Source organism: Eurytemora carolleeae, unplaced genomic scaffold (assembly GCF_000591075.1).
Source record: "Eurytemora carolleeae unplaced genomic scaffold, Eaff_2.0 scaffold134, whole genome shotgun sequence".
NCBI lineage: Eukaryota > Metazoa > Arthropoda > Copepoda > Calanoida > Temoridae > Eurytemora > Eurytemora carolleeae.
The window spans coordinates 322861-349516 of NW_019396059.1; the positions used below are offsets into that span (position 1 = coordinate 322861).

Here is a 26656-nt window from a genome sequence, read left to right on the forward strand (position 1 = left end):
GGGTATAAATGATGGAAACAACTGTGCAACTCCAGAGGGCCAGAAATAAAAAAAATGAATAAATTCCATATTGCAGTCTCATCCTTTGTGGCTAACCCTGTATGTTTTCCGAACTCTTTGTAAACGGGTAGCGGCCAAACTCTGTTACTTGTGAATGCAGCAATGAATTAAAAGAAGAGAGAGATTAGTATATATTTTAGGGTTAGTTTAGGTTAAGACACTTTCTGGGCCGGGCGCTGCGGCTAGGACAGGCTAGTGGGCCGAGCGCCGCGGCTAAAACAGGCTAGGGGTCTGAACACCTTGGCTAGAACAGGCTCTCTCTCTGTCTTATAATTCATTGCGGCATTCGCGAGTAACACAGATTGGCCGCTGCCTTGTAAACGAGCCGAGCGGCGGAATTCTTTTTAAAATATCTATAATGGTTTTAGAAGTTTTTTCCTTAAAGTGACTGTATGTGTAATTTCAAATGACCTTCCATTGAAAGAAGGCTATGCCAGATTTACAGCGGTGTCCTTGAAACGTTTGGCAGGTCAAGGATTATGGAGAACTCCAAATTTATCTTCATAAAAAGTCAAATAAAAAAACAGATTGGCGCGAAAATATTTTTATTTTATTTATAATTTTATAATTTTAGTATGAGGAAGTAACGTAATGTAAAATCTTTTTTCTTTTTTCATTTTGCTTTTAACATATTTGTTATACATGTTTGTATTTATAGAGGTTTCCAGGATTAAAAAAAATAATTCGTGACATACCTTCTTTGCTCTGAGCCCCAAATTTAAAAGAGTATCGTTAAACGAAACTCTCGAGTTCCCTTTTTGGGGTCTTAACTTTTTGTAGATTTTGATTCGAAAAAAATGGAGAATATGAATAAACCAAATAAAAAAAAATTTCACAACAAAAATATTGATATCCACAAAGCTGCCTAACCCCATTCATAACACCTGGGTTTTAAAACTGGTTTTCATAACGATACCCTGTCTTGAGTTTTTGGCTCTGGAATATAATAGAAAAGTCGAGTGTATGCTTGAAATAAAACGTGAGTTCACAGATTACATCTATAAATGCCGCCTACAATTAATCATTTTATAAAACTGATAAAATTCGCCGATATGTTTCAAATTGTTCAATTTTCGAACACTTCCGTCTGAAGAAAACATGGCTGTTTCTTTGATGTACAACATTTATAAATATATTACAGTTTTTAACCTAACATTAAACTAAAAATTAATTGTACTAAGAATGTTTAACGTCTCACGACGATCTTCAGTAGTCTCAAAAGTGTTTTAACAGATCTATACATGATATATGTTCATAGTTTGTATACTGTGCAGGATATAATATTACTTAAACTATTTCATATTCATCCCATTTATTCTAAATCTAGGTTACAAGATGGCGTTTATAGAACACAGAAATATGATAGTTTCTTCCATTGTGAACCAGAACTCAGTTTTAGAATCAGGAAGACATGTCACGCTAAACTAAAGTAAATTACATGGTTTAGATTGAAATTATAAATGTTTTTAATCCAAACTTCTCTTATTGAAGAGCTGTTGAGAAGAAAAAAATATTTCGAATTTCTAATATTTTACCGGATGTTTTTCTCCTACTTGACACGATCTATGAGATCCCAGCTTTAGAAATATCGCAAATATTTGACCGTCTCATTCTGTCCAGTTTGCAGTGCTGTAGAATACACATCCACCGAACCAAACTTTTATTCTTATATATTGGTTTATGGTAATTTAGAACTTTTCTTTCTTGATCAATGTTTTTTTACAATAGGCCTGCAAAAAAATATATTTTAGAATTCCATGTCAGAATATTCAGAGCTAGTTGGTTGAGATCATCATATTAATTTTGAAATTAATGAAATTACTGTCCAAATAAATGAAATTGCTTTTCAAATGTATTAAACTATTTTTCCAATTTATCGACCAAAAATATAACGGCCCAAAAAATATAACAGATCAAAAAAATATCCATTTTCGACCACAATTTTAATCATTTTTAACCAAAAAAAATAATTTTCGACCAAAAATAGAAGAATTTTTTTAGATCTTTTTAAGAATATAAAAATTGTTGACTAAAAATAAGACCCTTTTCTTTAACTAGAAATATAAACTTGTTTAAACTAAAAATGTATTCCCTTTTTATCAAAATTATTTTTTTCGACTTAATTTCAAGGAACTCTCCATAATTTATGATATGGCTTTTTGATTCTTAATAGAAACCTTTAAAAATTTGATATCTATTCGATTATTTTCCTTTTTTTACAAGAAAGAGAATATTAAACAAGTTGACCAAAAATTCAATCCATTAATCACTAAAGCTGTGAGGGTTACTTTCTTTAAAAAATTGATTATATTTTTGGCAAAACAGTTTATATTCAAGGTAAAAAATACGTAAATATTTGGGTTTTATTATTTGGTAAAAGTGTGGTTTTGTTTTTATTGAAAAGTATTTAATTCTGTTCATAAAATAATTATATTATAGTCGAAAAAGATTATATTTTTGGCAAAAAATGGTTTTATTTAAGTTATTATTGGTTGGTGAGATTTTTGGGGGTAAAATATTTAGTGGTTGTAATTTGATCAAAATTCAAAACATTTATTCATCGTTGTTTTTTCTCCATAATTCTAAAGTGCTAACCTTTAAGTTGACATGGAATATGTTAAAATCTTGATTGCTCTTGTGTTTATAATTGCATGTTGTGACATAGTGAGGAGCAGTGTTCTGATTATTATGGATATATTGATGGATTTAGTTTAGGTAAATATTTATTCATTCTGGGCACTTCGTGCCCCAACCTAGAAATATTGATAGATTCAGTTTAGGTAAATATTTATTCATCCTGGACACTTCGTGCCCCAACCTAGAAATATTGATTAACTGCTTTACTGTCATTGCAATTTCATTTAAAGAAGAACATGACTGATTCACAACGATACCCTTTCATCTACAGACCAAAATTGAGAAAGATAATATTGTTCTTTGTTGAAATTTGATTATTTTACTTTACTCTCTCAGCCGAAATTGAATATAATCGGTTTTAAGATAGAAAAGGATGGATGACATTCAAATATTCAAATATTTGCTCAGATAAAGGTTTATAGAGTCCGTTTATTACCACTGTTATGTATCCGAGTTGTCCCTCTTTAAATGGGAACTCACTTGATATACGACTATACACTCCCTTTAATTACTAATCAGTCGTGTTACCCCCCCCCCCCCACTAAAATGGGGGCTCTGTCGGAAAAGCCATTTTGACGTTGGACTCAGTGAAACCAAAAAAAAATAAAACGATGTATTAGACAATGAAAGGGTTAATCAAAAAAGTTTTCGAGTTTAGTAGATTATCGTTATCTATCTTTAAACACTCTTATTTCTACAATTTTATCCTTCATGTAAAGGTGTAGCAAATGCCTTACTCCAACAAGTTCTCTTAAGTCTGTAACAATACAGGTGTAATCTCAAAATGTATCACACAGATACAACTCGCTCTCTAATTCGCTTGACCGATCAATAATACTCAATCTTTATCAATCCAGATAAGATGCTATTGTATTCTTCAATATGTATCCCTCAGATACAACTATATCTCTATAATACTCAATCTCCATCAATCCAGATAAGACGCTATACTATTCATTTAAACCTTAATCAGTTCAATAATGTGGATAGTAACGTCGTTTTTTAGCTTCCTTTAATGCAGAAAGGGGTTTACTTAAAAAGAATTCCAGTGAAAACCATAGTTTTCTAAACATTAAATATTTGCTTATACATAAATTATTTGATTAGTTAAAACATATTAAAATAATAAAATCAGCATATTCACGTTGCAGTGCAGTGACGGGAACATTTGTAATAGATACTCATTTCTATCGCATGATTACAATATCCACTGTGGGATCAATGCCTTAATCTCATCCCTTCAGTCATTTCTCCCCTGGTAAAATTTCATTTATAAAAATAAAGCTACGCTATGAAAAAGTTTATGACTTAAATCATTATTTTATTTGATCAAGATTTAATTAGCACGCAGGTTGTTGAGCGGTTGTCAAGTGCCATGGCGCCGGATTTTTATATTTGCCATGAATTAAAAACTTTCCGAAACTAAAATGTTCCAACCTTACAGAAACTTACCGTTTCTTACTTTAAAACTGTATGAATCTTGTATTTCTAGTACGACCTGGACAAATGGTATTGGAGGAAAAGGATACAGGAGAGAGAGTTCTGAACCTAGTAGTGGGACGGAGTAAACAGATTTTATGCTTTAAACCAATCTGTCTTCTTTATAATATTCATGTACACAGCAAACGTGCTCATGTACAGGTAAAATACAAGGTTAGCCACAAAATATGAGACTTTTATGAAAAAATTGAAACTCCCTAGATATTTCAATCTGAAGATTGAATGTCGAAATTTGTCCAAAATTCTCAAAAATCGGTATATTGATTAGGTAAAGAATGAAAGTGTTAAATAAAGCTGTATAACTTACAAAAAGTCGTCTCTAAGCACGTAAAACTAATTACAACGAAGTAAATACATTCTGTTTCGGCATCTATTTTCATCTCTAACTCAAAATGCGTCAAAATAAGCGTAAATCTATATTGCGTGTCTGTTTGTATCCATTAAACAGCTGAACCGAACTTAAAATGTTTCCCGGACATTTGTTATTTTTTAAAATGCGTCTTTTTTTAACAAACAAATCCTCCAAAATTTAAGATTGATAAAAAATTACCCCTGTTAGAGCCAAGGTTAAAAGCTAAAATTGTTTTTAGAAAATGAGTACGAAGCGCTCTAAAAGTCTAGCACTTTAGTATTTATAATATCTATAGTCCAACAAAAAATGTAAAATATAGCAAATATGAAAAATCTTCATTTAATGGTTAAAAACAGGTTCCAAAATTAAGGCTCGCTTGACTTTGAAGCAGGACCTTTACCAATTTATCTAGAAATTCAGGACGATTTTCCCCACTTTTCTATGTTTATTATCAGTTCTTCCTATATTAATTTTTCAGGGTGCATTTTCAAAATTTGGCCAGACACACAGTACACTTTTGAGGGACCGGAGAAAAAAAAATGAATACACTATGTAACTGGATTCGAATTATTGATATGTTGGATTATTTTCAGTTGAATATTTTGAGTAATCAGACAGCCTTCTCAGATACTCTCATAGTTCCAGATCTTACTCCGTATACTGAATATACTATAGGTAAACTATCTAGAAAATATCTATGATTTTTTTTATTTATTTAATATACTTTTTTCCAAAAGAGCAACACGTAAAAATGTCTAAAAAGTTTAATTCTTTCAAAACTAAATCAAAAAAAATGTATTTCTCCGACAGCTCTGGTAATATTGTAGGCATACGGAGTAAACCTTGTCTTGCTACTGGAGAACGGTTTTGGTCTCCCTGGTTAAACTTTACAGTTTCAACTGCATCCTCAGGTCAGTCTAGTTCATGTATTTCTAGCTGGTGAAGTTTTTATATTCAAAGTGTTCCACGAAACATGGCAGTAGAAAAACGACTTGGAGGTAGATCTCAGATCTTTAAAATTATTTGCATCATTCATTCGTCAATATTAAACACTTCAATGTGCCATGAGTTTCGTTCTGATTACAATCTATCTAATAAAACCAAAATTGTCGAAATTAGAACAAAATTCTTCGTGCCTTTGAAGATATTGAAAGTACAAAAAAAATGCACATTTTGGGGTAATTTTTGAGATTATTAACTCTAGAATTTTACTTCTAAAATTAGTTTTACGAATGAATAAATGCCGCAAAATTTCTAAAAGATCAAAGACGACCTTCAAGTCGCCTAACTACTGTTCTGTATTGGATGCTTTATCGTTTGCACTAATGTCCGATTGAACTAACGTACTTTTGCACTAAAGTCAGCTGATCAGTAACACTTGTGGCCGCAGCGCCCGGCCCCCTAGCCTGTCCTAGCCGCGGCGCTCGGCCCCCTAGCCTGTCCTAGCCGCAGATCTCGGCCCAGAAATTGTCTTAACCTAACCTAACCCTCAAATAAAACGTTATTCAGAATGAACGTTAGTGAGAATGTACGTTAGTCCAGTCCGATCAATCATTAGTGCAAACGGTACGACACCCTGTACTGGAAAAAAGCGTAAATGAAAAACAACATTTGAATACTTTGTTTACTTTATGCCTGACTTGACCAAAACAAAAACCAAAGGTATTTTTGGAATTGAAGGCTAAAGTCCTTTCTTTATATGGAATTATCTAAAATAATCAAACGTAAATGTTGAGTTTTTGCCACAAACTCTAAATTTCTAATCCCATAACTATTCAACACAATGTCGCAGACCTTTGATATTTCAAACTATGAATTCTAACCGATCATTAGGTTGCAAATACAGTGTGTCCCACAAAACATGACAGTTGGTGAATAGTTTTGAACGTCTTCTTCCACATATACTTCATTGCAGTTAATTTCTTTAAAAAATGTATATATCTTACTGTGAAATCAATTTTACTATAGTATAACTGTCATATGAAAAATGTTATTAGTCAAACAACTTATCAAATTATGGAAGAAGACATTTTAAACTATTCACCAACTGTTTTAGGGATTAGAACATTTAGGTTTGTGGCAAAAACTCAATCCTTAACTGAACGAATAGAAATAAACTTTAGGTAAAGTATAAATGAGCTCTACATATTTATCTGTCTAGTCCCTGATGTTCCCGATGTATCCAGGAATGCCTACCTGACCCGAGAGGCCTCTGAAAACATAACAATTGTAAGTTTTTATTTTGAAAAATTGTGAAAATACAATAACTGTAAGTATTTCTTTGTAAAAATAAAAAATCAATTATTACCAAAAACTAGAAAAACGTAAGATGGGCGAATAACTTAATATCAAGGATCAAGAATGTTATTCCGTCCATTCAAAAGTTCACAACTCCTAAAAGAATTATTCACCTTAAAAGGCAATAGGAAAATGAAAATGAAATCAATCTAATGAAATCAATTCAAATTATATATATTTCTGCAGTAACAATAAATCCTAAAAGTTACTAACAAAACATTAGTAAATATATATTAAATATATTTAAAACTACTGCAGCATGAGAGCTTTAATAGCTTGGAGCTGTTATCACTAAGCTCTCAGTGATCCTTAGGATATAAATAATTTGTTGAAGAAGGTTTAAGATGGATTTTCTTTTTTAACTGAAGGTTTCAACGGAAACCGCATCTAAACTTTTTTTTTAACTTCTAGGTTACTCTTTACTGGAGGAAACTTGAAGAAAGGTTTCAAAATGGAGAAAATTTTACATATTCAGGTGGACATCTTGACAATTTTACATTGGGTTTTATACTATTATAACACCTTGAGTATACCTATATCTCGTAATTGTAAAAATAAATGAATAGCAATGAAAAATGCGGGGAAAGGTTTAAAAGAGCGCCATATAATTATTCAATTAAAATATATATATATATCTGCATCATTTCATTATCAGTAGGTTTAGAAAACGATATTTTATGTATAATTAATACCAGAAAAATTTCCATGTGTCGCTTTTTATTTTTTATGAATATTTCCCCTACATTAAGGTTTGAACTAAGTTCAGAAAAATACTGTGGACCATATTTTTCTCTCGTTGTCAGTTTTACCAAGAGTATTACAAATTTCATAATTTTCATTTCCATGCTGTTATGCACAAAATTTATTAAAATATTTTTTACTTTATTTTTAAATTTTTTAGTTTTGTTTCGCGGACAGAAATATTTAACCAAGCAGGTGAAAAATTTTAATTAAGAATGCTAAATCATAAATTTTTCAAAATTATCAACAAAAACGATCAAACAAAATTATATTATATTTTCAATTGGCTCATAATACATTTTCTTTTGTGTTTTATTTAAGCTGAACCATCATACATTATTTTTTTGTATTTTGTGTTTGAAAATAAGTACCATGACTATATTCAAATAAAAAGATTATTAATTTTAGGCAACATTTGAAGCTCAGCTGAAACCAGGAGAAAATGCAACATTTTTGATAAGTTCCGAAAATGATAAAGGTTCCTCTAATGAATTTAGGTAATCGATCTAACTAACTATTAGAAATGTTTAAAACGACTTGAAGACAAACACAAGTCTTTGCCACAAATATCGCAATATATTTGCAATAACATTTCGTAGACTTTTGATATTTCAAATTCCGAATTCTAGGTTAGATCAAATCATCTCATTTTGAAATATTTTGAATGGTTTATGCCATCAGACACAGTGATTGGAAAATTTTAATTTGTGGTCGACTGAACTCCATTTCTGTAGTTTTTTTAGTTTTATAGTTTTTGTGGAATTATGTTTCCCGTAATATTTACAGGAAGAATTCTCAATCTTTGCTAACTTTTGTAAAACATCATTTTCATTTAGGGGCGGATACAGGATTTAAGTGAGGGGGGCAAGATTTTTTAGGAAAAAAAAAATTAATAATTAGGAACAAAAAATCGTGCCGCAGGCGAAATTTTTTTTTTTGACTTAAAAGACTCAAAAAGAGTCAAAATTAATGACTAAAGACTAAAAAACTAGATTTTTAACTTTAAGGAACAAAATTAACGGATTAGGACAGGAATTTAGGAACAATTAAAAGATTGTTCAGGAATTAGGAACAAAAATAAATGATTAGGACAGGAATTTAGGAACAATTAAAAGATTGTTCAGGAATTAGGAACAAAATTAAAGGATTCGGACAGGGATTTAGGAACAATAAAAAGATTGTTCAGGAATTAGGAACAAAAATATTGGATTAGGACAGGGATTTCAGGTGGGTCGGACACAGTATTAGGAACAGGAACAATAATAGGACAAATATTACAATTTAAAAAAATGAGTATTGATTAAGAAACATTACTAGATATGAACAATATTATAACTTAAGTCTAGTTTCTTACAAATTTCTAATTCTAAATTTATCTTTAGCAATAATATTTACTTGTTGTCGTTGATTTTTAAATTAAACTGAAGAAAAGAAAGTCAAGATTTCCATTAAATAAAAAAAAGCTTGAAATTGAAAAACACATTCGATTTATAAAATTGGGAACATTTTTTGCCTCGAAATCTCAGGGAGGGGCCCTGAATCTGTCAGGGGGTGGCGAATGTCCCTACACCACCCCCCTGTATCCGCCCCTGTTTTCATTTCAAAGACTCTTGATTTTAATGAATTTCTGCTTATGCTAGCTGGGTAGAATAGATCTTTGGAATGCACAATGGTTTTATCGTGAATTATAAAAACTGGTTAATTAACAATTTTAAAAATAACTTTTCAAAGCAGAAATCGTTTGACGAGGTAAAAGTTCTTGAATATAAGAAATATCTTTTAAAAGATCAAAGTTGAAAATCTTCAAAACATAAATTATATATTTACAATTACATTTATAAATTGTGCACTTAAACCATAGGTTTTTAAACATAAAAATTCAGGAAACTAAATTAAGTCTTAAAGAATAAAATAAAATTTAGACTATTTTAATTTGATTACCTTTAGTCAAAGGACTTGAATCTTGCCACAAACTCACTTTTTTTAATATCAAAATCTTTACAACCTGATTGGTGTAAACCTTTGATATTTCAAACTTAGATTATTTGATTTAATAGAATTCATAGTCTGAAATATCTAAAGATCTATCACATTGGGGTTTAAAGACATCGGGATTAGAAAATCAAAGTTTGTGGCAAAGAATCAATTCCTTTCAACTGATAGCGAAATAATTTGAATTTATTGAAACTGTAATACAAATCATGGGAACTTTTGAATGGAAGGTTTCAGGTAAACCAATTCTCTCATCTCGGGGGATTAACCTAACCCGTGTTCATTGAAGGTAGTAACTTCCTAGGTATAGCAGTAGAACTAAAATAAAATGTTAAGATTCATTTGTTCTTCATAAGCGTTTTTTCGTTTGCTCAAATAGATTATAAAGTACAATAGGTGGCAACAGAGAAATGAACCAATTATACACGACGTCACAAGTGTCAAATATAACAAGGAAAACGAAATTGTCTCACATTAGTTGAAATGTTTTCCAAGATTAAAAAAAAGGGTAAAAACAGAAACTAAAGAACACATAAAATTGCACTGATTTTACTGTAAGAAAAGCACTTTATTCTAAAATCATCACTATTATTTATAATTTTGTCGGACACAAAAACTGAATTGACACTTGTGACGACAGAATATAGCTGTACTGAAAGTGTACAAATTCTACGTTGCCATCTAATGTACTAGAATCTATTAGATTGCGAACTTGCTCTTCAAAAATCACAAGGATAGATATTTCTGGGGGTTTGTTTCACAAGAATCGATTATTTCAATCTATTTAATTCGTTTCACATCAATATTCATTCTAAATAATCTTAATTCGCTGTAAAATATCTGAATAGTCCCTTTAATTCCAGGGAGATATTTGTGGATGGATCCAAGGTGGGAGAAGGAGGAAGATCTGTTCTTGTTCAAGAAGATAATATTCCTGTTTTATACTTTAAACCAATTAGGAACATTTCATCAAGACTAGTAAATCAGCAATGAAAAATTTCGAAGAGTAATTATTTTCAGTAACATTTTTGAAAATCAAATTTTTGTATTTAATTTCGGTAAATTTTAACCTATAGTAAACTTTTCCTGGGGTCACAAGTTAGCTGTGTTTTGTTTATTGGAAAAAGCGGTGTTATATATATATGTATATGAAAATATGTGTATAAATAAAAATGAAATTAGGAATAATAATTATTTAAGAAAACAGGCACAACATCTTCATTTTCTTTAATCATCGATTTTTTTCTGATCATTGTTAAAAATGAAAATTATTTTCTTCATCTTATGAGAAAGTGCTTTTTCATTTTTTTCATTTCTTTATGACGACCTCGACTCTGGTCAATTAAAAACAATGGGTAAAGATAGGAAGGGGGGAGGTGGTGTAGCCCAATCGCTTCTTTAACCCCCCTTTCCTCTATTTTAGCTTCTAGATTTTAATTTTTTTCTCAATATCTTATTTTATCTTAATAATTTTCGATAATATTTCTATTTTTTCAAAATTGATAAATTGTTAGATACGAGGATTCCATTACTTTATTCTGGTGTATTCATCAACACTGTCAGGTGACAGGGATCTTCATTTAGCATGAGTCCGAGAATAAACCAATTCTAAATTTACACCAAATTGTTAATTCTAGTTTATCAGTGCAACTTACTGAAGTTGACATGCATTTAAATTTTTTATATAAAATTTACAAAACATTTAATTACATTTATAAAATTTATAAAACATTTAATAACATTTCATAAAGTAAAATAAAATTCAAGGTGATAAAAAATGGTAATGCAAAATAAAATCAACTCTTTTTTTATTTCCAAATTCTTCTCATATATTTTTCTTAATTGATTCAACTTGATACGATAATTCTATATATAAGTTTAAAATATCCTGATCTGATCCTAGAGTGGAGTGGACTGGATGAGTATAGAAAGGTCCCCAGTTCAACTGCAGCAAGGGACTGGTCCTGTTTTTATAAACTGGAACATGGATTCAGGTCTCACTCATCTTTCCTGTTCATTAAACTCAGGTTAGTTTATCAGGTACGGAGTAAAAATATTGATAATTATTTAGTTAGAAACAAATCTAATTGGTAGCAATTACGTCAAAGTCAAAGGAAAAGATAAAAAGAAATTTTGGTATCTTTTTTTAAAACTACAACACAAACGTCCACGCAATGAGGTCGTCGTCACAGACTCATCTGTTTTGGGTAACTCTGCATATCTCCGTTTTTCAAAGTTTCCTTTGTTTAAGAACTTGAAGGGAGTGACCGGCATTGTATGGTAGTTGAACTGAGAATGTAGTATTCTGGAGAATTTTTTAGGATTTATTTAAAATTTTTAATTGATGTATAATTACTGCGTTTGAGCGCAAAGCCGACGTTCAAAATCATCTATTTGGGTGGTTACGTTTTAAGAATCGATTTTTTTATTATAAAATAGTGACAACAAAAAGTGTAAAAATAGTTCTCCATCGAAATTTTCTCAATAAATCAATGTTTGAATCAATTAGTTCTTTTTCTTTTTCATCAATATATTTAATTTCTTATTCTTTAACGAATTTGTTCGCAGATTTCTTCAAATTCATAGAATGTCGTCTTTTCAATAAAAATTCCAGGAAATCTAAAGAAAGTTTTTGTGAACAATGAGACATTACAGAAACAAACTGAATAAGATTCCTTATTTTCGATGAATATAGTTAATTTTACTTTCTCAACCTGTTCCTAAACAACTAATTAGCTATACTGTAGAATTTGTACTACATTTTTTGTCGTCGATATTGAATAATTTTTAAAAAACCGATTCTCAAAATCATCCCTCAAAAATGAACATTCTATGAGGATTTTAAAGATTGAGTTTGCGCTCTTGCTGAACAAATATGCACCGTAAAAACGTCTCATAGGTCTCAAAAATGTCTCCATAATACTTTATTTACTTTATTTATTTATACCATCCATTGCCGGTCACTACCTTTAAAGGAACAACTGGTTCGTGCCACAAACTCTAATTTTCTAATCCATCTTTTAAATTTTAAACATAAATTTTGTATGATTTAATTTAAAAGGTGTATACACCATCAGGTTGCACAGATACAGGGATCACGGTTTAACAATTCAAGTAAAAACATATATATTTACTTTTTGAAGGTTTTTCATTTAACTGATTGTTGGAAAATTTAACCTCTGTAGCATATTTGTTTGAAAACCAAAACATAAATTATTCAAAACACATTCTTCTTAGAAATGTATTTTTTGTTATTTAGATGAAATAACAAACAATATCAATTATTCACTCCTACATATTGTATGGAAATCAATAGAAAAAAAACATATGATATCATATACAAATATTTAAAAAGTTTTATAGGAAATATTATAGGAAACCTTAATATATAGGAATCACTCGGGAAATAAAGTAGTGTACCAAAAGAAAGTTGGTTAAGAAATCAATTAAAAATTATGTAGGAAATTATTCAGGAAATTAACAAGAAATCATTTAACTTAATCATATAGAAAATCAAGCTTAAAATAAAGCACGAAATCAATTAAAAATTGTACAGGATATAAAATAGGAAATCCAAATAAGAATAATAAATAAGAATAAATAAATAAAAAAATAAATAATAAATAAGAATAATGTAGGAAATCAGCGCTTGATAAATAAAATATTATTGAAAATGAATCAATGAACTTGAAAGCAAGCACGCAACTAGGGTGGGGGAGGCCAGGACCCCCTTGCCTGATTAAGGGGGGGGGCACGCCCCCCTTAAGAAGGACCAGAAGTCCTTAACAGGGGTCCATATAGTTCCAAATATAACTAATTTTCTCGAAAATTTTAAGAAAAAAATAGGCCCTCACAGTGATTTAATTTGATCCACCAGACTTAAATTTGCCCCCTTTTTAGAATTAATTAATTTTCATTTGTTTTATAAATACACCCAACTTTAAGGTAATTACATCAAAATTAAGAAGTTTTGCGCCCAACTCTTAGATTAAATAAAAAGCCCCTTCCTATACTTTGAAAATGCCCTTAAATAAGAAATTTGCCCATACACAAATTTGCCCAAACTGAAAAGCCCCCCCCCAAAAAATTTGCCCCTAAAACAAAGATTTAAGATTTCTTCTATTTGCTCTTTGCCCCCCCCCCCCCACAACGTTGAATGTCTTGTTGCGCGCGCCTGGACTCAAAGGACGGGTAATCCCAGTTAAAAGTTAAATGAAAGTCGTCTTAATCATGTATCTATGAGGTCTTTCTAATTTGTTACCGTTTCAACTGTGAAAATGTACCCTAAACCACGGGCAGCCGTAGTACATTTGAATTTCCGAGCCAGGTCAACCTTTCCGGTCCCAGTTTGTACTGTACCTAGCTCTATGGACAGGACCAGCCGATGCAACAAGGTTGACGCGGTCAGACTTTATGCTTCATATAGGTTGAATTTACTTTTACTAAAGGGGCAGATTTACGTGTTATCATCAGTCATAACTTTTATGAATTACAAAATCTTAATCTTTATTTCTAATTAAAATAATAAAAAATATTCCGCTTTAATACTAGTTATTTAGAATATGTTTAGTTGAGTTGAAGGCTGGTGGTCTGTACAATACATTTATGTACCTGAGGAACGGTACTGTACATGTACAAACCCTTTTCCAGGGCTGTACACTCAACAACTCAGGAACAGGAAATAAACTATTACAAGATGAAAAGGAGAGCTTGTGAATATATAGAGGGGTGCATGGCAACAACCAAATTAGATAATAAATTTTGAGAGAATTGTTATCCCGCAATTTTAATCTCAATTTTACAATCCCTGGGATAAAATGTTTCGTATTTGTTCCAAGGCAAATATAAGTGATATTTTATACCGACAAACCAGGTTTTAAAATAATTTTTGTGATTTTCATAAAGATTTCCCGCACATTTAAAAACAATATATCTATTTAGGCAACTCCTCCCTTGTGTTATCATGCGGGACACGTTATTTTTGCCAGGCTCAGTTATATTTGCTATACTACTTTTGCCATAAATACATTTGCCATAATTACACTTGCCATAATTACATTTGCCACAATTACACTTGCCATAATTACACTTGCCATAATTACACTTGCCATAACTACTTTAGCCATAATTTTCTAACCCTCCCAAAAATATAAATCTAACCATTTATTAAAAAATTCACCTAATTTTCTCATGAAAATCCCCGACTTTAGTTTCTAACAATGCTGCCGGGAGAACTAGACATGGAAACTAATACTGGAAGATAGAGCTTGGTGAAGAATCAATGACAATACAATACTTTTCCAATAGAGCAGTATCTTAACCTTATTGCTCATTAACTGTTCCTTAGATTTGTTAATTGTAGTTCCAAAAATTATAATTGTAATTGTTTAATCAAAAAATATACATTAAAGTGTAACTTATGACAAGTGTAATTTATGGTAAGTGTTACTTATGGCAAGTGTAATTATGGCAAAAGTATTTATGGAAAAAGTATTTTGACAAATGTAACTGAGCCTTTTTGTTAGGATTTGTTTTCTTCTTTTCTCTCTTAAAGTTTAAGGTCACTACTTTAGGGAACTAAAAACTTCAAATTTCAAACAAAAAAGAATAAGTAGAAATCCCAGCAAAAAAATATTGTCTCGTGTAATAACACAAGGCAGTTGCATAAATAAATATTAAGTAAAGACAATCAAAGTTTAATACTTATCATATCAAATAAATATTCCCCTAAAATCAAACTTTAGCGCAAGACGGAACCATCTTTTAATCAAAGGATAAAGTTTTATAAAAGAATAAGTTCTTTCCTCAGGAGATTTCATGATTAACCGGACACTGCTCACATTTTGTCAATCCTCAGGGTTAGGAGATATATAAATGATAAATGATGAATAATGTACAGTGTGTCCCTAAAAAAAGATAATTATGAGACGAATTAAAGATCGTTTTGTTCTCCTTATTTCGTTAAGTTTCCCGCAATGCTTATGTCTAATAATTTTGGATTTATTTAATAAATAAAAAGTTTACCACAAAAATGGCAGACCACAATTGGGAAATCCCAGGAAATTTATTTTTGTAAAATTTTTGGGCATTAATTTTTCTTCACGATACCCTGTCTTGAGTTTTGGCCTAAGGGTATCAATATGAAAACCAGTTTTGAAACCAGGGTTTCACGAATGAGGTTAGGCAGTTTTGTGGATATCAATATTTTTGTTATGGAATATTATTCTATTCAGTTTCTTCATATTCTCCATTTTTGTTGAATCTCTAAAATCAAAATCTAGAAAATGTTAAGACCCCAAAAAGGAAACTCGGAAGTTTCGTTCAACGAAACTCTTTTAAATTTCGGACTCTGTTGTCGATGACTAGACATAAGGTTTAAAATTTACCGCTATAAGGGAGGATCACTATATCTCCTATATCTCACTAACCTTAAGATGTGAGAACCCAAGAGAAATATTAGCGAATGGTTCAAATCTAATCATCAGGCAAAAAATAGTTCTTATTTAAACGAAAATCAAATCAAATCAACGGATAGTAATAAAAAGTTGAATTTTTTACGTCGTCTTTATGTCTTTTAATTACCATGAATATATACGAACACAATTTGTAATTCAATTAATATAAATTTATTTGTTATTATTAAAACTAATTGATAAAAATTCAGGGCATTCTTTCAGAAATGAATCAGTTTAAATTACAAAATTATTATTGATATTTTGTAATAAAAAAGTTATGAAATTGAATTTCCTACCGCCGGTTTAAATCCTTTCTTCGGTTGTTCAAATTTGAACCGACAGTAATTAGATCAGCAGTATAGCTCAAATTTTACGATTCAAATCCTTCTTCGGTGGTTCAAATTTGAACCGGCAGTTTGTAGTTCAGCAATATAGCTCAAATTCAGTAAAATTGACGATTCAAATCCTTCTTCGGTGGTTCAAATTTGAACCGGCAGTAGGTAGTTAAGCGACATATCTCAAATTCATAAAATTCGGTCCCTGTACGTAAAAACATTTTAATCTAGATAGATATGCAGATAGATCTGTAGATAATGTATTTACACGTACACGATAGATTATTATTATCATTATTTTTATCAATTCAATTTTGTCAATAAAAAAAGTAAAAATGAAATCTAAAATAATATAAATACCAGAACGTATAAGTTATGGATATCTGGGATCAAATTTGTTAATTCTCCAATCTAACATATGATTATGGAACAGGAAGACGACTTTTAGACTCAAGTTCTGATTGTACGAAGTTAAATGAAACACTGCACAGACTAGGGTTTCCAGAGAAAAGGGAAAATCGTAAAAAAAATTTAGCCGAAAATTTCGCATCTTTTTGTATTTTTTTCGCGAAATTTCGCTTTAATCTGTTTCGCGAAATAAGAAATGCGAAAACTTCGCGAGAGAACGCTAAAATTTGGCAATAAACCGCAAAAATACGAGCAAAAATCAGAGAATTTATTAATTATGATATAATAAAATTTCTTATACTGAGCAGAGATCAGAGAATTCCAGAGTTTTTTTGAGCAATTAACGGTTTTCGCGGAATAATTTTTTCGTGAAATTATTTTTGTCGTCTTCTTATTCCACAGTTTATTGGGTTTGATTGTATATCATATAATCTAAGTATTTAATATCTATAATTTCAAGTTTAAAGGGACTGTAAGCGTAACTTTCAAGTAAACTTCCTTTTAAAGAGCTGGCCCTTTGTGAATCAGGGATCCTTCTCTTTCAAGTTAATTTAGTTTTTCATTTATTTTTTAGTGATTTGGAGAGCTCCACTTGCTACATCATGAGGTCCCTGGTCACCTTGATATCTGGGTTCACGATGGAGACTAGGAACTCCACCTACTGTACTCTTCCAGATCTACCACCTACAGTAAAGGCAGCCTTCATACAAAACTCCATTCTTAGGTAAAATTTCAACCTAAATACAACAATTTGTACTAACATTTTTTTAGAATAGGGGGGGGGGGGAATATTCCCACAACAAATATGGTAGATATCCCAACATGTTATTTAATATACCTAAATATGGTATGGATATCAAACATGCTATAACAATGTATCTAAATATGTTAGTTATCCAAACATGCTTTATTATACACCTAATTATGGTAGATATCCAACATGCTTTACATATCCAGGATAGAGCTGAAAATAGATAAATCCTTGCAAGTATCCAACCAAACCTACTGTAGGTTTATTCTCTCCAAGTACTCATTTAACAGGTATAGATCGTTAAACTCAGAATTAATTCTAAATTTAAATAAATGTTAGAAAATTCCAACTCAAATCCTCTTAGACATTTTCAGAAACAGGTTTCTTTTTTAAGCATAAAATTTTATCTTCAAGTAAAAACAGGTTACCCTCCAATTAAGGACCTGGTTACCCTATCCAATTAAGGACCTGGTTACCACATCCAATTAAGGACCTGGTTACCACATCCAATTAAGGACCTGGTTACCACATCCAAATAAGGACCTGGTTACCCTATCCAATTAAGGACCTGGTTACCCTATCCAATTAAGGACCTGGTTAGTGGTTACCCTATTCAATTAAGGACCTGGTTAGTGGTTACCCTATCCATTTAAGGACCTGGTAACACTATCCAATTGGTTACCCTTCAAGTAAGGAATTGGTTACCCTCTAAGTAAGGAACTAGTTACCCTCCAAGTAAGGAACTAGTTACCCTCCAAGTAAGGAACTGGTTACTCTCCAAGTAAGATACAAGTTACCCTCAAAGTAATGAATTGCTTACCCTTCAAGTAAGAAATTGGTTACCCTACAAGTAAGGAACTAGTTACCCTTCAAGTAAGGAACTGGTTACCCTCCTAGTAAGGAACTGGTTACCCTTCAAGTAAGGGAATAGTTACCCCACAAGTATTCAACTGGTTACCCTCCAATAAAGGAACTGTTTACCCTCCAAAAAAGGAACTAGACACCCTTCAAGTAGATATTTAGTTACCCTCCAAGTAAGGAATTGCTTACCCTTCAAGTAAGAAACTGGTTACCCTAGAAGTAAGGGACTAGTTACTCTCCAAATGATGAACAGGTTACCCTCCAAATAAATATGTAATTACCCTCCAAGTAAGTAACTGGTTACCCTCCAAGTGAGGAACTGTTTACCCTCCAAGAAAGGAGCTGGTTACCCTCCAAGTAAGGAACTAATTACCCACCAAGTAAGGAATTGGTTACCCTTCAAGTAAGGAACTGGTTACCCTCTAAGTAAGGAACTAGTTACCCACCAAGTAAGGAACTGGTTACCCTCCAAGTAAGGAACTAGTTACCCACCAGTCAGAAACTGGTTACCCTTCAAGTAAGGAACTGGTTACCCTCTAAGTAAGGAACTAGTTACCCTCCAAGTAAGGAGAAACTGGTTACCCTTCAAGTAAGGAACTGGTTACCCTCTAAGTAAGGAACTAGTTACCCTCCAAGTAAGGAACTAGTTACCATCTATTTTCTATCAAGGCTAACGTTTTGGTAGTTTTTTACCATCTATCTTCTGTCAAGGCCAACGTTTGGGTAGTTTTTTACTATCTATCTTCTGTCAAGGCCAACGTTTGGGTAGTTTTTTACCATCTATCTTCTGCTAAGGCCAACGTTTGGGTAGTTTTTTTACCATCTATCTTCTGTTAGGGCCATCATTTGGGTAGTGTTTTTACCATCTATCTTCTGTCAGGGCCAACGTTTGGGTATCACTACCTCCAATCAAGAAATCGGGCGCTTCCTCTATTTTTATTTGGATTCTAATATATGTCTTGTATAAACTACACAGAACTGTTTTACAACTGCAGCGCACAGTAATTTCCCCAGACAACTCTGTAGATTTATCATGTCACAGAGTATACAGAGATACAGAGTTGTCTTTATTTTATACAGGAAATCTTGAACGCTTTGAGTCCATACTTCTAGTTTTAATATTCTGTAATTCTTCGAAATATAAGATTTTGATTTTTAAGTATGAAATTTGTTAATCTCAAAATTTGTATTAACAAGTTTGATGCAATTCACAAGTGGTCACGTCGGGTATAAAATTTGGCCATTTTGTTCACTGTTTATCAGGTTTCTTTGCTTGAATTTTTATCCGGTTTCTTGTATGATTTCTACGTCTAAAATTAAAGACAAAGATTAGCTTTATCCAGGATACAGGAATTTATCCAGGGGTGTATATACAGGAATTTGTCCAAGGGAGAGTTTAACCTTTTTTTACGTTCCAGGGGGCTCCTATTGGGGAATAATTAACCAATGAAAACAGGGGGGGGGGGGGGCAGAGTTTTTTAGACAAATTTGTACATATGAAGAATTGTTTATTTCAGTTCCTGCACACAAATAATAGAGAGAAACATTTCTAATATATTGAACCCCGGCTGTTCCAGGTAAAATTATAAAAATTAAACAAAAAAAAAATAATAACTGAAAAATTATATTTTGTAAAAGTAGGTGCTTTTTAACATAAAATGTCTCTCTAGAAGAGAATTATTCACGTTGTGTACTTTCCCGTTTTACCGTCTATTATTTGTATACTGGACACAACTTGCTCTAGCTCCTTAAAATTGGGCTTATACTTCAAATTAATTGAAGTTTCAAGTGGCCTTACTTTATTGATGACTAAAAATATCATACTGTCGTCGTCGTATATATCAATACGTTGAAGGCTACTTTCTATTTTAATTTTAACTTTTAAAGAAAAAAAGTTGTCGATTAACATCTTCTCTTTGTTTCTTTATAAACTTGTATTTAAAAAAATGCTTGATTTGAGTTAAAGCATTCTTAATAAAAAGTCGTCTGCATTGTATTTATATAATCGCCGACCATTATAGGTTGGAAGTAAGTCAGTGTACTGAATGGGCGTGTACAGACTTGTCTCCTGCTTTTCATGTGAGTACAGTACCAACAGATGTACAGCTTGATGCAGTACATATAAGTGAGGAAAATAAGGTAAACTAAGAAATTGTAAAATCTTATTAAAATAAATCTCTGAAACTCGTCGTTCAAAAATAGTTTAAAGGATTATTTTCTTGAATTTATGATTTTAGATTTGACTGACCATCCTTCTGTACATTCTGTACATGTTGTACACTCTATAAATTCTGTACATTCTGTACATTCTGTATATTCTGTACAATCTGTACATTCCGTACACAGGGACACAAGTGTAGCTATCTAGTAAGCTATTAGTTCAACCAGGACACAACCCACCTGGCTCTTAATGCCACACAGGGACACAAGCCTAGCTATTCAAAAAGCTATATATTGATCCCAAATGATGGGGACGATCCGGTGCTCTAAATGCCACAAAGGTACACAAGCGTAGCTATCCAACAAGCTATTAATTCATTGCTCGAAAGTCCACACAGGAAAAAACGCCTAGCTATTCAAAAAGCTATATATTGATCCCAAATGATGGGGACGATCCGGTGCTCTAAATGCCACACAGGGACACAAGCGTAGCTATCCAACAAGCTATTGATTCATTGCTCTAAACTCCACACAGGAAAAAACACCTAGCTATTCAACAAGCTATATATTGATCCCAGATGACGGGGACGATCCTCTCTAAATGCCACACAGGGACACAAGCCTAGCTATCAACAAGCTATATATCGATGGGGACGATCTAACTTGCTTATCAAAACAGGGTTTCAGTCTAGCTATCCACAAGCTAGATATCGATCCCAAATTAGCGGGGACGATCCACCTGAATACAATCTTCAGGGTTTCAAGTTTACTCTCACGCAGTAAACAGTACGGAGTTACTCTATAAACTAAGCTTTATTTAATATCTTATGTCACATGTTCACATAATTTGAGGTAGTTACAATTCCTACAATATTATCTATATTACATGATTAAGACCATCATATTACATATTTATTGCACTAAAATTAAAGTTTAATGTACGTGTTTATAAGATTAGAGAGAATAATTTAAGCTAATCATATCAAGTATTCAATTGAAACGCAGTTTCAATGAATAATGTCATTATGTCTAAGTTTACAACATTAAACCATTAATAATGTACAACGTACGGCAAGTTTACAGAATATCACCATGCGACATACATTCTGTACATTCTGTACATTCTGTACATTCTGTACATTCTGTATGTTCTGTACCTGACTCTTAATATAAATCAAACTTTAGTAAAGTATAAAAACCTGAAGTATAAAAACTACAAATCCTTTGTTAAAATAACGTATTCATTTTTAATGGGATTTTGTAGATATAGATTTCCTTTGCTAAATTTATTAAGAAAATTGTATATCAATCCTTAATGAAAAACTTGAATAAATTACAATAATAATAAAAAATCTTTTTTAAAAAAAGAAAGATTTTGAATTGCTAGATTGACCTATTGTACGGGTCTAGTTCAGCTGAAGGTTGTGAGGCCCGTGTATACGATAACATTCTCAGGTTTAAATCATACAGGGTTACCCACAAAGAATGAGACTTCAGAGACGACTGTACGGAATGTGTTCTGTCTGTTTCCTTATATTCTTTATTCCCTGAAACTGTAAATTCGTTTCTTACTTTGCAAAGTAAGCCAGGAATCCATAAATTTTAAGAGTTTCAGGTCGTCTTTATAGTTACATGCTCTATTGGTAACCCTGTATTTTCCCATCATCATACATTCAAAAATGACCTTATACAGCATAAGAACCAGAAAACTATGAAATAGAAAGACGACATTTAGACTTAAGTTATGATTTTAAATAGTTTGTTAAACTTAAGACCATAGATAAAGATAGATTGCGCATAAGACAACATTTTTCATCTTGAAAGATATAAATGTACAGAGATGTTTTAAAGATATTCCTATTATGTAGATTAACTAGATCGGTTGTGAACTTGTGAACATTGGCTGTTCTTATGTCATTGAGTACTTGTGGTGTACATGAGTTCTGTAGAGAGAAATTTAAGTTAGTTTAGTCCTTCTCATGTCCTTCTTCAGTTCTCTATTATGAAATCCATTAAAACACCAAACCACCCCGCTTATCATTGAAATACACTTTGACCCCTAGAAGTATGAGTTCGCGGACTGTACAATTATTGGTGATTTTGCGTACATAAGCTATCTATGTTTATTTATTTATCTATGCTTAAGACACAATAATTAAAATTTTGGACCTGTCAAAGATAAAAGGCGATTTTATATTGGCCTCACAGCTTAACAAGCATAATAAAGGACCTTCAAATATAGATTATGTAAAATAAAATCATCATTCAACGAACACTTTTTATTGTGAAGAGACTATGCTCGGTTTGATCTTGATCCTCCTTCATGTGAAGACGACATTTCAAACTGCTGTTCTCTGTCTAATATGAAAAGGTTGGCTTGAATATTTAGTAAATATGAACTAGTACTTGGGAAATATATGAATATTTAGTAAATATGAACAAGTTGGGAAATATATGAATATTTAGTAAATATGAACTATATAGTACTGCAGGGGAAATATATGAATATTTAGTAAATATGAACTAGTAATGGGGAAATATATGAATATTTAGTAAATATGAACTATATACTGGGGAAATATATGATTATTTAGTAAATATGAACTAGTACTGGGGAAATATATGATTATTTATTAAATATGAACTAGTACTACGGAAATATATGATTATTTGGTAAATATGAAGTAGTACTGGGGAAATATATAAATAATTAGTAAATATGAACAAGTACTGGGGAAATATATGAATATTTAGTAAATATGAACTATATACTGGGGAAATATATGATTATTTAGTAAATCTGAACTAGTACTGGGGAAATATATGAATATTTAGTAAATATGAACTAGTACTGGGGAAATATATGATTATTTAGTAAATATGAACTAGTACTGGGGAAAAATATAATTATTTAGTAAATCTGAACTAGTACTGGGGAAAAATATTATTATTTAGTAAATCTGAACTAGTACTGGGGACGGGTGAGCTAGGAGAATGCTCCCATTTAAATGTATCAATGAGATGTTGGAACTTAATAATATTCGATGGAAGATTAAGGTAATTTGAAATTTAAAATTGCAACCAAATTTCTATTTCTAAAAATGTTCAATTTTTTTTTACAGACATCTTTACTCCGGCTGGAGTGAAAGCATGGATGTGAAATCAACTTGTATCAAATCGTCTGGTAAATTTTTACTAAAGAAAGAAGACACATTTTTAGAGTGGAACTTTAGAAGTGTTTATTTGAAAAAAATAATAACCTTTAATTTTATTATTGTAAAGACAAAAATTCGATTAATCCCATTAAGGCTTTTCATTCCTTTTGAAATTAAATTAAAGTTGACTGTGTCTAGTTCAGACACAGTTATACTTTGAACACAGGACAAACAGAGACTATTTACAGTATATTCTAAACCAAGGACAAACAGAGACTATTTACAGTTTTACTCTAAACCAAGGACAAACAGAGATTATTTACAGTTTTACTCTAAACCAAGGACAAACAGAGACTATTTACAGTTTTACTCTTAACCAAGGACAAACAGAGACTATTTACAGTTTTACTTTGAACCAAGGACAAACAGAGACTATTTACAGTATACTCTAAACCAAGGACAAACAGAGACTATTTACAGTTTTACTCTAAACCAAGGACAAACAGAGACTATTTACAGTATTTTCTAAACCAAGGACAAACAGAGACTATTTCAGTGTTTTCTAAATCACGGACAAACAGAGACTACTGACTATTGCAGTATTTTCTAAACCAAGGACAATCAGAGAATATTTCAGTTTTACTCCAAACTGGGGACAAACAGAGATTTTTGTTTTGTATTTTCTACGCCAATTAGACAAAAAAAGACTATTTATACTTTTATTTTTACTCTTTATGACTAACTGAGGAAAGGACAAAAGAACATAACTCTTTATGTTTGAAAATCCAGCTTTCTACAAGTCATTAGCAAATCAATGCTACATGCGAGTAACAAAAATTAATTATCCAAACCTAATAGTTAAGTCTAAGGGAAAACAGGAAGCAAGATCAGTCCGTGTAAAATAAGTGTTCACTATGGTTATAGGTTTACCCATGGTCAAGTTTTTCAGACAATGATAACAAACTGGAAATAGATCTATCTATTGATTGATTTTGTTTTATTTGTATGTTGTGAGCTTTATTTTCTAAAACAAAGAAAAACATAGACTCATCCTTTATAGTATTTTCTAAACCAAAGACAAACATAGACTCATCGTTTATAGTATTTTCTAAACCAAAGACAAACTTAGACTCATCGTTTACAGTATTTTCTAAACCAAAGACAAACATAGACTCATCGTTTATAGTATTTTCTAAACCAAAGACAAACATGGACTAATCGTTTATAGTATTTTCTAAACCAAAGACAAACATAGACTCATCGTTTATAGTATTTTCTAAACCAAAGACAAACATGGACTTCGTTTATAGTATTTTCTAAACCAAAGACAAACATATACTAATCTATTACAATATATTCTAAGTCAAAAACTAACATAAACCAATTATTAATAAGATTTTGCCAAACACTCATTGTTAAACGTATTTTCTGAACCAAAGACAAAGAGAGACTAGTTGTTTACAGCATTTTCAAGGCAAAGACAATTAGAGACTCGTTGTTTCTATGGTATTTTCTAAACCAAATTAATCATTTAATGTTTCCTCTCTGATTAGGAACAGGAGAAATTGTTGGAATAGGAATAGGAATATCCATAGCAACAGTATTAGGATCTGCTGTACTCCTTCTACTTGCAGTACAAGTATACAGGTAGAGTACAGTAACAGTACTAGGTTCTGCTGTACTCCTTCTACTTGCAGTTCAAGTATACAGGTAGAGTACAGTAACAGTACTAGGTTCTGCTGTTCTCAGTACAAGAATACAGGTAGAGTATATAGAAATAATGCATGTATTTTTTGTACATATTCTACTTATAGTTCAAGCGCACAGGTATCAGCTGTGTACAGTGTACAGGTGGAACATAATAAGCAGTACACTAGAATCTGCTTCACTCTTCTTCTTGTCGTTTTATATAATTTAAGTGTAAACATTTGCAAAGTGTATTTATTAAAAGAAAACTTTTAAAATATACCATTTTGTAGAAAATTGTAAAATTTTTCAGATTTTGAGGAGCATTTATAATTCCAAAAGCAACTAATGCTTTAAAATTCCCAATAACTAATGCTTTAAAATCTAATGAAATATCCAGCCGTTATTATTTCTTGTAAGCTAATGAATATGGGTTTTTATATTTTTAATCATAAATTAAACGAAAGATTTTACATGTTTTAACAATGTGGATAATTGATTTTTACTAAATCTTTTTTTTGTCATGAGATAAAATATTCGAAGCTACGATGATTAATTTTTAGAATAAATATAATACATAACACAAGTTTTTTTTAAAGAAAGATAGACCTGAGTCCGAGTTTAATGAATATGAGCCGCGTCTCAAATCCGCCGAAACCCGGTTTCAGTTGAGCACCGGCTTAAATATTGTAACATGAATACAATTTTAAGTGAAACCAATTCCATAATCTGATCGCGTCTCAAATTTAAGTCGCGGCTCAAATTCTTTAAATTCGGCCTCTGGATTTGCGTTTTCTTTGTCACAAAAAAGTGTTGTCCAGCTTATAGGTTGTTGGAATCTAAATAAAACTTAGCCTAAGCAGAACTCGTAACATTCCTCAGGAGAAACTGCCACACTTTTTTAAACAAAGATAAGGATGAATTCCTGGTTTATTCTTCTTTTCTTTCTCTAGGTTTAAGCAGAAGATATCTGCTATTTCTGGGATAGAGCCCGGACATGGAATACCTCTGGATATTACTGAAGCAAATCATATAAATCCATTCTCCGACTTACCTCCGGCATACCAGGTGAGCCCTTTAATTCCGCGCAATTCCGCACAATTCCGCGCAGTTCCACGCAATTCTGCGCAGTTCCGCGCAGTTCTGCGCAATTCCACGCAATTCCGTGCAATTCCGCGCCATTTCACACAATTTCACGCAATTGCACGCAATTCCTCGCAACGGAGTTGTAAACACTAGCATTAAATGAACATGTTCACGTAAAA

The 26656-nt window shown here is 31.6% G+C and overlaps 1 protein-coding gene across 4 annotated transcripts in view; it reads left to right on the plus strand.

Moving 5' to 3' along the window:
* The window catches only part of LOC111708181 (uncharacterized), a 29606-nt gene that overhangs the window by 1732 nt on the left and 1218 nt on the right, over positions 1 to 26656 (plus strand). The window contains exons 3-27 of one of the 4 annotated variants that reach the window (XM_023481483.1): positions 1388 to 1465; positions 2726 to 2775; positions 4190 to 4338; positions 5143 to 5224; positions 5377 to 5460; positions 6711 to 6778; positions 7259 to 7322; positions 7749 to 7783; positions 7997 to 8085; positions 10444 to 10539; positions 11095 to 11143; positions 11484 to 11607; positions 14151 to 14258; positions 15390 to 15438; positions 16015 to 16065; positions 17353 to 17502; positions 17736 to 17819; positions 19908 to 19967; positions 20412 to 20529; positions 21938 to 22005; positions 22841 to 22921; positions 23506 to 23607; positions 23673 to 23734; positions 25259 to 25352; positions 26345 to 26459. In XM_023481483.1, the coding sequence (XP_023337251.1) occupies positions 1388 to 1465; positions 2726 to 2775; positions 4190 to 4338; positions 5143 to 5224; positions 5377 to 5460; positions 6711 to 6778; positions 7259 to 7322; positions 7749 to 7783; positions 7997 to 8085; positions 10444 to 10539; positions 11095 to 11143; positions 11484 to 11607; positions 14151 to 14258; positions 15390 to 15438; positions 16015 to 16065; positions 17353 to 17502; positions 17736 to 17819; positions 19908 to 19967; positions 20412 to 20529; positions 21938 to 22005; positions 22841 to 22921; positions 23506 to 23607; positions 23673 to 23734; positions 25259 to 25352; positions 26345 to 26459 (2110 nt within the window). The other 3 variants (XM_023481490.1, XM_023481498.1, XM_023481506.1) reach the window with 3 other exon arrangements.